This window comes from Dermatophagoides pteronyssinus, unplaced genomic scaffold (assembly GCF_027571235.1).
Source record: "Dermatophagoides pteronyssinus isolate colony J.1.1.1.1 unplaced genomic scaffold, Derpt_VIB-CSIC_2022.12 sq0005, whole genome shotgun sequence".
NCBI lineage: Eukaryota > Metazoa > Arthropoda > Arachnida > Sarcoptiformes > Pyroglyphidae > Dermatophagoides > Dermatophagoides pteronyssinus.
In genome coordinates this window covers 1,021,118-1,039,679 of record NW_027461529.1, presented here as the reverse complement: position 1 = coordinate 1,039,679, position 18,562 = coordinate 1,021,118, and the positions used below count along the sequence as shown (strand labels likewise).

General features: G+C 24.8%; 1 protein-coding gene across 1 annotated transcript in view; it reads left to right on the top strand.

Annotated features, from left to right (window-relative positions):
* Shal (Potassium voltage-gated channel protein Shal) overlaps positions 1-18,562 on the top strand; it is a 53,814-nt gene that overhangs the window by 18,896 nt on the left and 16,356 nt on the right. The window contains exon 2 of the mRNA XM_075820007.1: positions 14,659-16,252. Coding sequence (XP_075676122.1) covers positions 15,132-16,252 — 1,121 coding nt within the window. The 5' untranslated portion in view covers positions 14,659-15,131. The remainder of the gene's footprint in view (positions 1-14,658; positions 16,253-18,562) is intronic.

The following is an 18,562-nucleotide window of genomic DNA, read 5'->3' as shown; positions in this document are numbered from 1 at the left end:
GACTAAACGATTCATATTCCCAGAGAGTTTTTTTTTGTTTTCATCATCTTAATTCTGTTTTTATCAAAAAAAAAGTAAAATAACGACCAAAATACCTGAATAATGATGAATAAAAAAAACAACAACCAGAAAAAAATGTACAATACATTTATTCGATTATTCGATTTATTTGCAAAAAATTATTATTATTTTTTCATATTTCTTTTGTTTTTTATATTTTATTTTATCAATTTTCATCATTCAGCTGCAGGTGTGTGATTTGTATTATTATGATTATGTTTGTGTTATGAAGAGGGAGGTTTATCTTTTGTCTCACCTTGCTATTTTATTCAAATTTCATTTGGAATTCATTTTCATCATTATCAACGCAAACATAGAGAGAGAGAAAAGTTGGAATATGAAATTTAAGTGCATTAGATTTATTCATTTTATTTCATCATCTTTCCGTTTTGTTTGATGATGATGATGATCATCATCATTTTGACATGGAAAGGTCGAATTTAATATTATTTTTCTCTTGTTGTTGTTCATTTCATCTTTACGATTTGAATATCTCCAAATGTGAATGGGAGGAGATATGAAAAAGAAAATATTAGAATTTAGGAAATAAAATCAAAAAAAGAAAAAAGAAAATTATTATTTGGATTTTCGTGTCTGTCTTACAAATTATCCATTTTTTCTTTATAATTATCATTGGAAAAAAAATGAAAGAAAATCACCAGAAACAAAACTAATCAAAAACTATTATGAGTTCTGGATTCTTTTTTTTTTTGTTGAAATTTCTATTTTAACTTGAATGAACTGTATGGGTGTTTTTTGTTTTGTCGACGAACAAATAAGTAATCAAACATATAAACATCTCAATCTTGACAATGAAAAAAAAAGAATCATGAAAAAATCCAATTAATTATTGGCATGATGAGTAGTATTATTATTTATCCAAACCAACAAAAATGTTTTTTTTTCATCATTTTCCACTAAACTGGTAAATCGAAAAAAAAATTGATGTCGGCATTATATGAAAGGGAAACAACAACAACAACAACAACAAAAGTGAATCGATTCATATAACATCTGCCGCAAATTATCATCATCATCAACAATGAATTCTGTTTGTTTGTAGTAATATAACTACAATAACTGTCAAAAAAAAAAATTTCCCAATTTAATTTTTTCGATTTTTTTTCTCTTCATAAAGAATTTTAAATAAAAAATGTAGAAGAAAATTTATTTGAAATTCATAATTTAAAAAAAAAGCAAAAAGAAGAAGAAAAAAATCCCATTTGTGGATTGTTGTTTAGTGGTTTTCAAGCGAAAAACAAAATTATCTTCCTTCTTACACTGTTTTTTTTCTTGTTTATTTATTGTGGATTCTATACATACATACAAGTTTTGAATTAAATTTTTTTCATTTTACAATCATAAAAAAAAATTTTTGATTTTTGATTTGTTATCTATTTCTCCCCTTCTATTATTATTATTATTTTTTTTTGTTGTTATCACGAAAAAAAATTCTTGATGACGACATTAAAGATGACGTAATTTTCTCTATTTTCAATAATAAAAAAAAACTTTGAATTAAATTTACAATCGATTGATTGAAAATGTTCGTCCCGAAAAAAAAACCCGAAAATCGATAATGTTGATTCAACATTTTTATCAACTGGAAAATTTTCGACAAAACATCCGAACCGAGTTTTTCTTATTAGATTATTCATTTTCATTTTTTCTTTATTAAGATACCTTTTGGATTGTTTTTAATCGATATTTTGATATGAATAATGATAATCTTGAAATCCTGTTTTATATCGCGATGACAAATAAATAAAAATATTTATCCATAATAAATGAAAATTATTACAAAGAAATCTAATCGAAAATCCTACCAATATTCTCTTTTTCTCTTTCATTCTATATATGAACTCATTGAAAAAAAAATGAAAACTTAAAACATCATCGTGTTGGGACCTTAATTCTGGAAACATTATTATTGTTGTTGTTGAGACGACCTATAGGTGGCCTATTTATTCTATATTTTTTTTCTGTTTGTAAGAGTTTCTCTTCTACTTTTTTTTTTTGCTCTCATCAAAAGTTTTATTTACGTCATCATCATCATCATCATCATCATCATCATCATCATCATCATCGTCATCAACATCATCATGATTAGAATCAACAAACTTTTTTTTTTTCTTTTTCATCATTTTTTTTCTACCTCTCATCATGATGATGATGATGATGAACATCATTGAATCTTGTTCTGTTTGTTTTTTGTTGTTGTTGCTGTTGCTGGTTTTCCATAGATATATATAGGTTGTTGTGAATTGTTATCATTATTATTATTATTATTACATAACACAGAAAGATAAATACTGTTTATATTGAAATTTACAAATGAAAAAAAAGTGATTTTTTTTTTATTTCAATGAAAATAGATGAAGAAATGAAATGAAATGAAAAAAAATGATGTAATGTTTGAAGTAAATACAAGTAATCGAAAAACAGTAAGAATAATATTTAAACAACAGTTCTGTTTTAGTTGTTGTTGTTGTTGTTACAATCACTTTATCATTTTGAACAAATTTAACATAAAGTTCTGTTTTTGGATAGATTTGTTTGCTTGAATTGAATGTTTTTTTTTTGGTCTTTCCATTTTTTTTCCAAAATATAAGTGTTGTTCAACAATCGATTGAATTTTAAATTTTGTTTCCCTCAATATTTGAATTGAAATAATAAATTTCAGTTTCAATTTCAATTGTTCGTTTTTTTATTTTTTCATTTTCATTCCAAATACCAGATTTCTTTCTCTCTTTTTTTTTCAGCTTCCTATTCAATTTTTGTTTGATTTTTTTTTCTTCAACTATGGTTGAAATTTAAATTTGAAATTTGAATTTTGCTTTAAGTCCAAAACTTTTTGTTGTTGTTGTTGGTTTATTTGTATTTGTATTCCCAATATGAATACATAAAATACACTCATATTTTATCAATCGTTTTTCTCTTTGGTCATGTTTCTGTTGTTATTGTCATTTATGGTCATCCTGTTCAATCGGAATATATATATTTTTTCTCATTTATTCACCAATATGGTCAATATTTGCAAAAAAAATCAAAAGATTTATCTTCATTTTTTTCAAACGTTATTATTGTTGTTAAATTAAACATATCAAAAAGTTTTTTTTTCTTCATATGATTTTGTCATTTCTATCTATTTGATAACCAAATACAAATACAGGGTGTTTTGGAAAAAAAAGTTTTTACCTTTTATAAAGAATTTTAATAATTTCCAATGCTTTTTCTTCACAGGGAAAATTAATCGAACAAACACGTTCTCTCATATAAAAAACATTTCACTTTTCCATTCAAGAAAATAACCTTTTTAACATTTTAGATGTTATTTGCTTAGAATTTTTTTTTGTTTCTCTACTGTTTTGTTTGAATCTTATATTAATTCTATAAATGAAAAAGAAATTGATAAAAATCAAATTGAAACATCATACACGTTTCATTTGTATATAGAAATATTTCTTTAATTTTTTTTTGGAATTCAAAACATATACCAACGAATGATTCATTCATGATAATCAATATTCATGCCTCGTTTCTACAGCTTTTTTTTCTTCTTATTTTTTTTCTCACATTCATCTATATTTCCGGATTTTTTCCAGGAAAATGTATAGACAACGACGACAACAACAGCAAAAATGAAGCGACAACTTTCAATATGTAATAGTTAGGATTTTTTTTACAATTGACTAAAATTCTTTCCAATCGATGATGATAATGATGAAATTAATGCTTACTTTTGATGATTACATGTCATATAATTTGATGATGATAATGATGATGATGATGATCAGCTTGATTTGATAACTAAATTTTTCTTTCTTACCATTGTGATAAGTATTATTTGTCATTGTGATTTTAACTTAATTTTTCATTTCTTCGTTTGCTTGAATAACTCTTGGGAATTTTTTTTTCGACATTTTACACTTATATAATGAACATTATAATCATCATCATTGAATTGAATTAAAATTGATATGAAAATGAATTGAAGAATCTGTTCAGTCATATATCATATATGTTAAATAACACAATAATTCTGTATACTGTATTTGCAAATGGATTGTATTTCTATTTTTTTCTAAAAAATGAAAGAAGAATGAAAAAAAATTACTCAATTTCTTCCTCTATTTAAAATCTCTATATTTGAATATCTTCAGTTATAATCAAATATATCATCATCATCATCATCAACATTGTTGATTTTATACGTTGAATTCTCTGATTAAGGTAGTGATAAATGAGCAGAAGAAGAAGTGTAAATAAAAATCGATTCAATCATCCATAAATTGGACAACAACAACAACAACAAAAAGAAGATTTTTCAAATTCCTTTTTTATTCAGTATCACATTTTTTTCCATTATCATCCGCGCATCCTTTCATCAACATTATTCTTTTCCCTATCCTCTTCTCCATCCATTGAATCGTTGATTATTTATGAGTATTTAATTGCTTATAAATCTTCATGACATTGATTCGACAACATTTTAAAAAGTCACACACATATACACTGTTAAATCATCACCATTGAAGCATCCTATATTCATCATTAATCAAACATATTTTTTTCTGCCATTGTCATTCATCATATGATCAGATCTCAATTTCTTATAATAAGAAATAATAATGATGTGTATTTTGGTAGATTTTTTTTTATTTCACATATATATTCCATCTCTATTGATTATTTTTTTTGGGAATTTTATTTTTGTTGAAAAATAATCATATAAAGAATCTTATAGTTGAACATTTTTTTTTCACCCCTCTTTTTTCGTCCATCATCATCATTGTCGTCGTCGTCGTCATCATCATCATCTTCATGACCGACCGTAAATGATTGATTACACTATTGTTGAATTTTTTTTTTTGATCGTTGTTTTTATTATTTTCTTGAATAGAAAAATTGAACTTTTGCTTTTCCATTCGATTTTCCAGTATAACAAATGCATTATTATTTGGATACATTCGGTTTTTTTTTGTATCTGTTATTAAATACATATAAAAAAGTTTTTTTTCTTGTTCAAATATTCTCTTTTCAAATTCATATTCTTTGATTGCTTCAAGCTATCATTATCATTAAATTAACTATCTTTTTTTTATTGTTGAAAAAAAAATTAAAATTTTTAATTTTCAATAGGAATTTACATTCAAATACACTGTACCTCATGCATGAATGAATGAATAGAGCAATCGATCGTTCGATCGATGAAATGTCATCATTCCAACATCATCATCATCATTAACCATAAAATATACATCCACAATAATACAAATAATGATCATCGAACGTGAAAAATAAAAAATAAAAAATTTGAGAAAGAAATTCAAAATATATTTGGAAAATAAAACCAACTTCTATTTTCAAAAGGAATATTGATTTTTTCAAATTTTACATAAATTCTTTTTTCAAACATAATTATTGATCTGTAATCATTATAATAATTAATAATCATTATTTTACTTTTAATAAAGATACAATTTTTTTCGGATGATTTCTTTTTTATTCTCTTAGGTCATTGTTGATTTATTTTCAAAAATGTATGGAATTTCTTTTTTTCAAAAACAAAAAAAAAAATCTTATCTAATGTATCATCATTTTTATCCATTCAACGAATCCTATAAGTTCAGGATTTTGTCATTTAAAATCTTTATTCTTTCGGAATCTTTTCCTTTTTTTTCTCTCTCCCTCTTTTTCTGGTTGTCAGGTTTCTTTTCGATTTCCTTTTTTTGTATTCATTCAATGATTATTGATTACAATGGATATCTTTAAAAACCACAACAATAACAAAAGACTCAAAATTTTCTTTTTCATTGTTATTGCTGTTGTTGTTGTTGTCATGGCCATTGTCTTTTTATGTATCATCATTACATAAATGGATAGTTTTAGAAGATTTTTTTCTGGTTTGTTTGTTTGTTTGTTTTTTTTTGTTGTTGTCAATGATGTTTTATTATTGAAGAAAAACTTTGTTCCGGAATTCAAACAATCAATGTTGATTTTATACATATATGTTACATTGTGTTTGTAATCATCCATGATAATCTTACTTAAGAATTTCATCATTTTTTATATATAAAAAAAAATTTGCTTTTTGTTGCTGTTGTTGTGGTTCGACATATAGACATTACATAATGCACAAAATGAATCAGAGTGAGAGTGAAAAAAAAATGAATTCTATCAAATCATTTCGTTTGTTTTTCTATTCATATACATTTTGAAGAAAAAAAAACTAGAATAATTCACACATCATGCACTTATAAGTCTTAGGAACATTTTAGGAAACAAAAACTGAAATAATCTATTTCGACAAGAAATCATTGATACATGATATGTGAATAAACACTGAAAAATTGAATTGTTCACAAATAAAAAGTTATTCCATTCTTAATTCACAATAATATTTGATTTTGTTTGATTTTTCTATTTGCAAATATCAAAATCCTATTTATTGACAATGAAATTGAGATGAGATGAGATAAGATGGATTGCATTCATATTAAATTGAATGTAAAATGTTTCACACAAGGAATGAAAAAAAAATTGAAATGAAATCTAAAAACAGACAGTATAAACGAATGAATGATTGAATAAATGATAGGATGTAATCTAATATAAAAGGAAGAAACTAGCTAATTCTATAGTTTTAAATGGTGAGCAAAAAAAAACGAAAAATCAAATCTGTTTTTTGTCATATGAATTCAGAATTCAGAATACAACATTGAGCAATATATGTTCTTTGTGTTCGGATCATTTTTGTAAGTGATCAATTGATCAATTTGTCGGTACAAATTTCATTAAGACACACTTTCACTGTCTATATATGTTTGTTTGTTTCACATTTCTATAATTACTTAAAATACCGGCCGACTTGTTGGCCTATTTCGATGAAATTTAGTATAGAAAAATGACCAAATTGATTTGATCAATTTTTTTGTTCGAGATGATTACAATTATACAATTCAATTCGGTTAGGGTTTTAATTTCTATTTAGCTATTCATTTTTTTTCTAAAATATTTATACACAAAAATCTAAATTAAACAATTAATTAATTAAGTTGAGTGCTTTGTCGAATCAATTGTCTACCAATGAATATATAGATTTTATTTTATTTTTTGTTTCATCAAATGTGTATAATTGTGATTGAGTTTTGTTTTTAATTCTTTCATTTAGTTTTTACTGATTGTTTGTTTCGTTATGTTTACATAGTGAGTATAAAAAAAAATTTCCAGTTTATTATATTTATTATGTAATTGTGTGAATATCGTTTGATGATAATAATATTAGACAAAGATGGGCGGCTTCATATTTACGCGCAAATTTATCAACAACAGGAATACAAATGAAATGGGAAAAAAAATGAGAACAATTCTTTTTGACACTTGTATTGACATTCCGTGACTGATTTTTATTTTCATGTTTTGTTGTTGTTGTTTTTTTTGTTTTGTTTTGTTTGGTCGTCAATGAATGTCAAATTAGTTTAAATTTTCTTGTTTCTTTTTGTTCTACCAATACAAACACAAACAGTTGACAACAATCATGATTGATAAAAATTATATATAATCTATAATAAAATAATGATTGTTAATATTTTCTATAGTATAAATCAATATGTTTCAAAAATTTTTATGGACAATTTTACAAGAAATCTGAATAATAATAACAACAACAAAACATTTTGTTATTTTTTTCAATTTTTACTCTAGTTTAGCCAATAGAAATTCATTAGAAACGGAATTTTTTATTTTATTTTTTTTTTATTCTCTATTCATTCATGTTCATTTTATGTCATTCAATTTTATTTCAATGCACCATTATCCATATGATTTGTTAGGGATTTATTGTTCGATCAATTGATTGTCCAGGTCTGTCGGATCCTTTAATCGGATTATACTTTTACATCTATGGATTCAGTTTTTTTTTCAATTATATCATGAATTCCGGTTTTTTTTATCACTCGAAATGAACTTGGATTTGTTTTTTTTAATGAACATTGTTGTTGTTATTTTTGTTCATTACATTTGTTCATTCGAATCGACACCAATGCTCATCATCATCATCATGATTGTCCACAATAATAACAAAAAAAAAAAATAATAAAATTAAAATAAACAGAAAATGATTTCCTCTTCTTTTCTCTCATTCCACTTATAATGATTATATGAAGCTCATTTTACACTCCATAAACACACACACTAATGCACAGAAATAGAAAAACCACTAAGATTTTTTTTGTTTTTGTTTTGTTGTTGTCTCGTGATCATGATGATGATGATGATGATGAGAAAAAAATTATTGGATTCATTATATAAATATAATACAACACTTACTTAATATTATCACAAATTAGATTATGCTTTATTAATTGTCATAAACGAGATTTTTTTTTGGCTATGTTTGTTCATTTATTTATATTATTATTATTATTATTATTATATTTCTATGTTTTGTATTTACAGTAAATCAATTTTCTTTCATGATGTATTAATTTTTTTTTTGCTTTGCTTTTTCTTTTTCTTTTACTCAAATTTCCCATTAGAATAATAATAATAATAATAACAGTAATAGTTTTTTTTTGTAGCTTTCTTTATCATTGATAATGATAAACTAATGTAAAACAAACTACAACAAACAAAAAATTAATAAACAAAATAATAGAATAAAGAATAACACACACACACACATACATACATACAAATCACATTAAACAACACAGAATACACTGAATTTTGTTACAACTTAAAATTAAAGATTTCGAATTTTTATTTTACTATTATCGATAAATAAGTAAATTTTTATTTTTAAAAAAAATTACGACAACAATATTTTCAATTATTTTAATTTTCACTTTATGTTTACATATGTTACTTATAATCAAAATATAATTTTTTCTTGATCTTTTCTTTATTTTTTTGAATTTCTTTTGAACATTATGATTATTATTTCTACGGGGTTTCTCAAATGTTTTTTTTTTGACATTTTCAAAAAAAATAACGGCAAATAATAGAAAAATAACAATGATTATGACAACCATCAATTCTTTTAGAATACGAAATATAAAAAAAAACGGAAATAAAATTATTCAATACACAAATCAAACACACAAACACATAAACAGATACATTGAAAATGGAAACAAGTTTTTGGAAAGATTCAAAGTTAGTAATATAACAGTAAATTTAATAAATTTTTAATGTGTTCGTGTGTAATTCAACATATATTCCATATTGAATGTAAAAATATTATGAACAGAAAAAAGGAAAAAATTTTTTTTTAATTTGCCATTCAGTTGGCTGACATTGGTTGTTTGGTTTGTTGGTAAGTTGGTTGGTTGGTTGGTTGGTTGGTTGGTTGGTTGGTCGGTTACTTGATTCATTGGTGGCTGATACCATCAAATAATTATATATAATGTAATTCTACAAAGTTTAATCTAATTAGATGTGTCAGCATCCTTCTGGAATTCTCTACACTATTTTCTCTATTGTCCGTTGGGAAAAAAATGACAGTATATTTCGTTACCAATGCTATTTGTTAATGTTAAAAAAAATCGTTATTATATATATGGAATGGCAGTTTCTTCTTTATTTTCAGTTTTTTTTTGTTCAAAAGTTTAATTTTCATTACAATTATGCATTCGGCATATGAGAAGAAAAAATAATCGAAAAAATAACGATGAAAAATAAAAATTATCCCGATTCAAATCATTTATGAAAACTAAAGTAATGAAAGTAATTTTTTTCAAATCTTTTTCTTTCAGAATTGACGGACATGTGTGTATAAGATAAGAATTTTTTTTTTTGTCATTTCTTTTCATCATTTCAAAAAAAGAAAAAACTATGTGAAGAAAAAGAATGTGAATTTTTTTTTTGCAATCAATAATGATTTTCAAAGTTAAGAAACGAACAAAAATTGAAAAGTTCAATCCAAAATATAGAGGAAGAAAGAGCGAAAAAAAAACTAATAAATTTCAATTTCCTTTGATTATCACATTTCAAATGTATTCATTTCTCCTATTTCATTATAAGGCTACGGAAGTTTTAACAAAAGAAATTGAAATTAATTTAACAAGTTTTTTTTTCTAGTTGTTGTCGAATGTCATATCCATTTGAATCATATATATATAATTCGATGTTATATCATTTTGTTAATGACAATAACAATCGGATTCAATTATTATTATATGATTTCAATGAAAATGAGAACCGGAAATCAGAATAAATTTCGTTTCATCTTTTGAAAAAGAATTATGATTTTAAAATAAAAAGTTTTTCATTTTTACAATTTGTCTAAATAATATAATTATAACTAACTGTTGACATATTTTTTTAAATTTTTATTTTTATTTATTGGTTTTTTTGCCGTTACAAGTGAGAAAAAAGTGTGTTTTAGTGTAGTCATTGTTTTATTGGTTATCTAATTTTTGTTTTTTGTTTGCTGTTGTTGTTGTTGTTGTTTATCAGTTTTATCAAAGAATATTTGCTAAATAATCCAGCTGGTGTTTTTTTTTCAGCTGGTGGCAAAAAATTTCACCAAAGCGACAATTATTTATTTTTTTAATTTGGTTTTTGTTTTTTGAAAAGCTTCTCATTGAAACAGAAAACAATAAAGTTCATGATTAAATTTCAATTTAATTAAACTAATTGATTTGTATACATACCGAAATAGAAAGAAAAAAAGAAAGAATGAAAGGGTATGATAGGGGATAAAATAATAAGCATATTCTATTGAATTGTATAAATCTCAATATTTTTTCCATTTAGAATCTATTCTAGTTTTTTTTTGTTTTGTTTTTGCATTTTGTAATTTAATAGGATTATTTTGTTCTTTCATTTCATTGGATGTAAAAACCGTTTGTTTTTTTTTGCATCCTGAAAATGTTTGTCGAATATATTTTCGTTTCGTTTTTGTTTTGTCTGGTTGAAATAAAAAATTTTCACTAAAAAAAAACCTAAACGATCGATTATGTTAAAATAGAAACCGAAAATCACTTTTTACGATAATGTTTTTCAAAATCTTCGATCGTTTCGTTTCGAATTCAATTATCGATAATGTTGGAATTTATTGTTTTTTTTTGTTGAAAAAAAAATCATTTCTATAATTTAATCATACAAAACTATGAACTGATTAAATCATTTGATTATTTGCAAGGAAAAAAATTTCCATTCATTAAATAACGTTTTAAATATAAAATCATTTTATTTTATTTTTTTTTTTGGCCAACAGTTTTACATAATTTAATTTCAAATATTTAAAATGCAAAATAAAATAAAATTCTACTATTAGATAAAATGAAAAGCAATCATATGCACACACACACACACAAAAACACACAAGCAAAATTTCATAAATTTGAAAACATTGACAGGGGAAAAAAATCCTAGCAAAAAGTTTTATCGCTTTGGGACTAAAGTGAAGAAAAGAAAAAAAAATCAAATGAAAATATAATAGAAATGAAAGAGTGAAAAAATTCTTTCACACACACACACACACATATTTCTATCAATAAGTTAATTTTTGTGTTCAGAAAATTATTTTTTCTATTCTTTTTTTCCCTTCTTACTACTGCTTCATTTTAATATTTGAAAACTTTTTCATTACAACTTTCAATTCAATCAAAGAACAAAACGAAAAAAAAATCACAATTTTGACATTCGTTGTGTTGTTGTTTGATGATGTGGAATTCATTAATTCAAACATTTCAATTTTCATTGCAAACAATCAACACCTTGCATTATTAACATATGAATATATTCTCATTATTATTATTATTCATATACATCAAGTTTTTTTTTGTTCATTCCATTTTTCAATTATGAATTAAATTAAGATTCTAATAATAAAAAGCAGGAACAAACTGAACAAAAAAAAAAAGAGAAACATCAACCAAAGAATATTGGCAATGAAAATGTTTCAACGATAATAAAATATTATATTGGAAAATAGTCTTAAATCTTTAAAAAAAACGAATTTGAACGAATGTTATTAAAAATTTAGTTCATAAAACATTGTGCACTTACACAGTTAAAGATAAATGAGTTTTTGTATTTCGTTTTTATTTTCGAAACAAGAATCTTAAAATGAAATGAAACCGGTGGTCATCTTGTTTTTGTTTTGGCTTTGTTTATTTGTTTGTTTCGAAATCAGATAATTTACAGCTCGAAAAAAACAAGCGATGAAATGGATTTTCAAAACAAACATTAGAAACAAACAAAAAAGAAAAGATAAAAAATAAAATACGGTGATTAAGGTCATGACAGAATTGTATCATTTAAGATTTATATTAAAAAAAAATTGTTAAGTAAAATAAAAAAGGTTACAAATTTTTGTTAAGACTAAACATTATAATTTCAATTGATAATTGATGATTTCTCTATTATGTATTTTGTTTTGTTTTGGTCATTTATTCGATTCACATTAAACAGAATCGTTGTGCAGAAACGAAAAAATGTTTTCTAAAACGACCAATTCCAGAAAAAAAAGAATACTGAAATAAAAAAGAAAAAAAATTAAAAGATTTATACGTGAAAGATAAAGATATTTTATAGAAAAAAAAAACTTTTCATTTGAAAAAAAAACGGTGATTTACAAAACAGCGATCCATTGAGTATGATTATTTTCCATTTTATTTTCTTTTTCTTTGTTTTTAACACATGATGTTTGAAAATGTAACCAACTATTTTCTTTTAGGATTTAATGAGAAAAAAAAATATTGCAATAAAACTTTCTAGACATTTTTTATATTTGATATTTATATAACATTTAAGAACAAAATGGTGAATAATAATAAAAATATAACCAAACAAAAACAAATAAGATTACCTTGAAAAACCATTACAAAATAAGATGTATAGATAAATGAAAAGAAAAAAAAAGATTTCGATGATGTACAATACAATACAAAAAAAACAAAGATTATAAGAATGTTCAGAATTTTGGCCATACCAATCACTCAATGATTATAAACATTCAAAAAAAAACTTATAGAGAATTTCTCATACTTTCCAATTGAAAAAAATTGATGATCAAAATGTCAATATCAAGAAAAAAAGTAAAAAAAGATAAAAATATAAATTCATCATACACTATGTCAAATATTTATGAATGTTTTTTTTGTTTGGCAAAATAATTCCAAATCATTGAACATTAAATATTCGAATTTGTCCATCAACATTTGTTCTATTATCGTTGTTTATCATTTTGTTGTTGTTCTTGTTATTGCTGTAGGTAACAGGATTTCTTTTTTCTTACAACTATTTGTCGTTAAATACTTGTGAAATGAATGAATGAATGATTGTTATGTATGCAACGTGACCAGAACACGGAATAATGATTTATATGTAAATTTTTTTTTCTATTCTTTTTTGTTGTTGTTGTTGTTGAGAACAAAAAAAAAAATCAAAGAAATATTGTTGAAAATAAATTCCTGTAAAGTATTTTGCCTGAATTGTAGAGATTCGTTTGCGTGTGTGTGAAACTTGTATCCGGTTGCTTCAATGTTAATTCATAAATGCAATGACATTTCCTTATTTTTTTTTGATTTGATCATTCAGAAATACAAATCCAAATAATGAAGAAATAGAATTAATAATTTTATTTGATTCATGTTTTATTTTTTCATTTTTTTCTCTATGAAGAATATACAACAGATTATATATAAAGATTATAGAATTTTACGTTTCACTCCGAAAAAAAACACACACACAAAGTTTCCTTGTGATTATTAATATTTATTATATAAATTAATGATGGCAACTATACTTATGATTAGTTAGTATCTAGTATGAACTAAATGTTATAGATGATGGACAGGAATTTTTTTTTTTGATTCTATTTTGTTTCCCGTTCTGTTTTGCTTTGTTTGTTTGTTAGTCGAGTTAACCTGCAACCAATTTTTTATCCATTCCACTATATCTCGAACTACGACTTTGCAAAAAGGTTCATTTATATTTATTCATTCATTCGTTTTATTCGTTCACAGTAACTTTTTTTTTTTCTTTGATGGATAATATAAGCCATTTATATGTTCGGTATATAAAATAATTGGTCATTTTTTTTCACTCACTCACACTGCATCGTGTTATTCTGTATAACAATTTGTGTGTGAGAGATATAGAGAAAAAAAATGGAAGAGTGAGAAATTCTTTGTATACAAATAATATTGATGATGAAAAGTACAGGAGAAAAAAAACAAAACAAAAACGTGAAACAATAGATAACACACACATATATGAATTGGGTAAATGTGAAATGAAAAAAAATAGGAATAAAAAAGCAACATGATAGGGTAACAAAAAAAACAATCAAAAGATTAATCATTATTATATCCATCATCATAATGAATGATGATTATCATCATAATAATAATAATAATCATCATCATCAAAGATTCAATGCGATAATACGGAAAGATAGGATTTGTTCTTTCGACATTCAAGATTTTCAACAACAACAACAATAACAATAATAACAAAAAAACTAATTTTTTGAAAGATATTTTTTATTTTTTAAATTAATCATTAATAAGATTATTATTTCACTAACTACTACTAATAATAATAATGATTTTTTTTCACCTTTATTTTCATTATTCTGATTAGGCCTGAAGCCAATATCCATCATTATCATCCGCAAAAGCAGCAAAAAGAAAAAGAAAAAACAAACAAACAACAGCAACAACAAAAGAAAAAATGGAACAAAAATAGTCGATAAATTTTTCCAATGAATTTTTTTGAATTCCAATTGAACGAAAATCAACGTATAAAATTTCATTAACATCATTAACATTGCCCGAACAACACCTGTGTTATAGCATTTTTATTTATCATCATCATCATCATCATCTTCATCATCATTATCCAAAACTCATCACCACCTTGTGTAAATGTAATTCGTTTTTTTTCTTCTTCACGTTTGTTTGCCAATAATAATTATATTATTACAACGATCAATTGATTCCTGATACAAAAAAAAGAAATTCTATTATCATTTTATGTTATAAAAAAATAATTACCAATTTTTTTTCTTCAAAAAAAAATTAATTAATAAATAAGAGAGAAAAAAAGATCTGTTAATGGCGTCAGTGGCTGCGTGGCTCCCGTTTGCCCGTGCCGCTGCAATCGGCTGGGTACCGATAGCCAGTAATCCATTACCAGCACCACCAGTCACTGGCCGTGCAAGACGTGATGATGAAGAAAAATTCATCATTAACGTATCAGGCCGTCGTTTTGAAACGTGGCGAAAAACCGTTGAAAAATATCCGGACACATTATTAGGCTCAAATGAACGGGAATTTTTCTACGATGAACAACGGCGTGAATATTTTTTTGATCGTGATCCTGATCTGTTTCGTCATATACTCAATTATTATCGAACGGGTAAATTACATTATCCACGACATGAATGTCTGATGAGCTATGATGAGGAGCTAGCATTTTTCGGCATCATTCCGGATGTAATTGGTGATTGTTGTTATGAAGATTATCGAGATCGTAAAAGAGAGAATGCTGAACGTATGATGGATGATCGGATGGAAGAATCCGAAACAATGATGAGAGATGCCACCAAAGGTTCCATACGACAACAAATGTGGCGTGCATTTGAAAATCCTCATACATCAACCGCTGCCCTAGTGTTCTATTATGTGACCGGTTTTTTCATTGCAGTATCTGTTGTTGCGAACGTTGTTGAAACAGTTCCATGTACACATAAAGAAGGCAATCCCGAATCAAAAGTATCGTGTGGTGATACATTTAAAGTAGCGTTCTTCTGTTTGGATACTGCCTGCGTGATGATATTCTCATGTGAATATATGTTACGTTTGTATGCTGCACCGTTACGTTGTAAATTCATGCGAAGCGTCATGAGTGTCATCGATGTTGTCGCCATTATGCCATATTATATTGGTTTATTTATTAAAGATAATGATGATGTTTCCGGAGCATTCGTCACCCTGAGAGTATTCCGTGTTTTTCGTATATTTAAATTTTCACGTCATTCACAAGGATTACGTATCCTTGGCTATACGCTTAAAAGTTGTGCATCTGAGTTAGGCTTTTTAGTGTTTTCATTAGCGATGGCTATCATTATATTCGCCACCGTGATGTTCTATGCCGAAAAGAATGTGACCAAAACAACCTTTACGAGCATTCCAGCAGCATTCTGGTATACCATTGTTACAATGACTACTCTAGGGTAAGTACAATTCATACAATTTTTTTTAATACATACATTTTAAAAATTTAACATTATTCAAAAGAAAAATCCATCCGAATATTCGTTTATTTTATAACTCTTTCACAGATTTACAAAGAAAATAGAAAATAATGCAATCTTATAAAATAAAATTAGCACTTTTAAATGATTAAAATTCATGAATATTTGAATAGAATGTTTAATTCATATAGTCACTACTAACTTAAAAATTCATGTTAATTTATATTCTTATACGTTACTATGATGATTATCATCATCAGCAAAAAAAAAAAATAAATAAATAAAAATCCCTGAATATGCAAAAACAAACAAATAAATAAAAGAAAAGAAAAAAATCTTATTTTAAATCGAATCAAATATGTATGTCACAAATGTATTGGAAAAAAAATTCCATTACCATATTCATTTTCTTTAGTTCATTACTACAATTTCAAAAAATTTGTTCATAACATTTACAATGTTAATTGAATTTACTTTCTACATTATTTTAAAATGAATCAAATCAAATTTTATTCAGTTTTTTTAGTTGAAAGAGAAAAGTTTTTTTAAAAAAAAGCAACAAAATTCATCAAATTCAATGGGTTTAACAACAACAAAAAAACGGACAACAAAAAGGAGGAGAATCAACGTGACGAAGTCAAAAAAAAAAAAAATGAAAAATGAAATTCCATTTTGATTTAGAATTTTAATATAAACATATTACATCATTACATTACATTAGATGAGCTTAGAAATAATGAAAAAAAATAAAAATTCATAATGCGCATTATTATGTGGTTGATAATTATTTTTTTTCTGGTTGTTGCTGTTATTCACAAATTCATTCCAAAAAAAAATATTAATGATTAATTTTTTTCCTGACTTGTCAAAATTTCTTTCTGGTCCTATTCTGTTTTGTTTTGTTTTGTTATTCCAATCAAAATTTGATGACAATGACTATAGTAGGCAAAAAAAATCATATTATTTTTTTTTGAGGTGAATGATTGGCAAGATGAGTGTTTGTGTGTGTGTGTGTGTAAGAATAAAAATTAATAACAAGATTATGGCTATAGCCTATTAGAAAATTCTTTATTGGATCATTTGAAATGTTAATCCTTTGCGATGAAAATCATGACGAAAAATAAAACTAAAAATAAATAAATTTCCAGAATATTTAGAATTCTATTGTTTTTTTTTTGTTCGTCATCATCGTCGTCGCTGTTGTTGTTGTTGTTTCATATTCAAACAGAAATTTTTCATTTTTTTCGAAAAAATTTAAAAATAAATAAATAATAGCTTTACAATGTATTCTTGGAATTTTTTTTTATTTATTCAAATTTAAAATTTCCATTAAGTTTAGTTTCATTTTTTTTTGCTTGTTCAATTTTGCCAAAAATAATTCTACTGAACAAGTTGAAAAGAATGGGTTAGAGAAAAAAATGTTATTTCATAAGAAAAAAAAAGGAAAAGGAAAAGTGAGAGAGAAAAAAAAAATCCGGGAAAAATAATGGACTAGACTAGAGATGTCATTCATAATTTGGTTTCTTGGATTTCTTAGAAAGAAAAGTAATTAATTTTTATCATGCGCTAAATTTTGATCAATGTTTAATTAACATGTATGTTGTGTTGTTTTTTTTTGTTTTGCATCTTTGGCTCGATATCAGAGTGTCAAATTTCATTCAAAGTTTTGCATTTTCATTATTATTTTTTTTATTTGATTGGCCAGAATATAAAGAATATACTTTTCTTTTCATTTCATTTTTTTCTGAGTTCATCACAAAAGAAATCTGTAATGTGATTTTCATTTGACGTGTGACAGTTTTATGCACCCCAAAAAATTTTGGATATATTTGCAAAGTCATTCATTATTATTAATATTTTCTTTTTCTTCTCTCAATTTTGATAATCTATATTCTTTAAATCATATATTTAAGATGAATACAATGTTGATTTGGCATAATGTTTCAATAGATTTTTATTTCATCATATAATTTCAATAAATTGATTATTTTTCAAATATTGAGATCATGTAATAGTAAATTTCGTTATTCGTTTTCAAAGAAAAAGTTGGACCACTAACTTTAAAATCGGTTACAATGGAAAACAAAATGAATATAATTAATCTCTTCCAACAATTTATAGTCAAAGTTTTTTTAAACAAATTATTTCAGTACTTTAAAAATTATGAAAAATATTCTGAATTCATACAAATGAGTTCAAATCCTTTGGTTATTAATTGACCAGGCGTAAATATATAAAATTACACAATATTTTAAATGTAGGGTTTGTTGTTTCATTTTCCTTTACCAT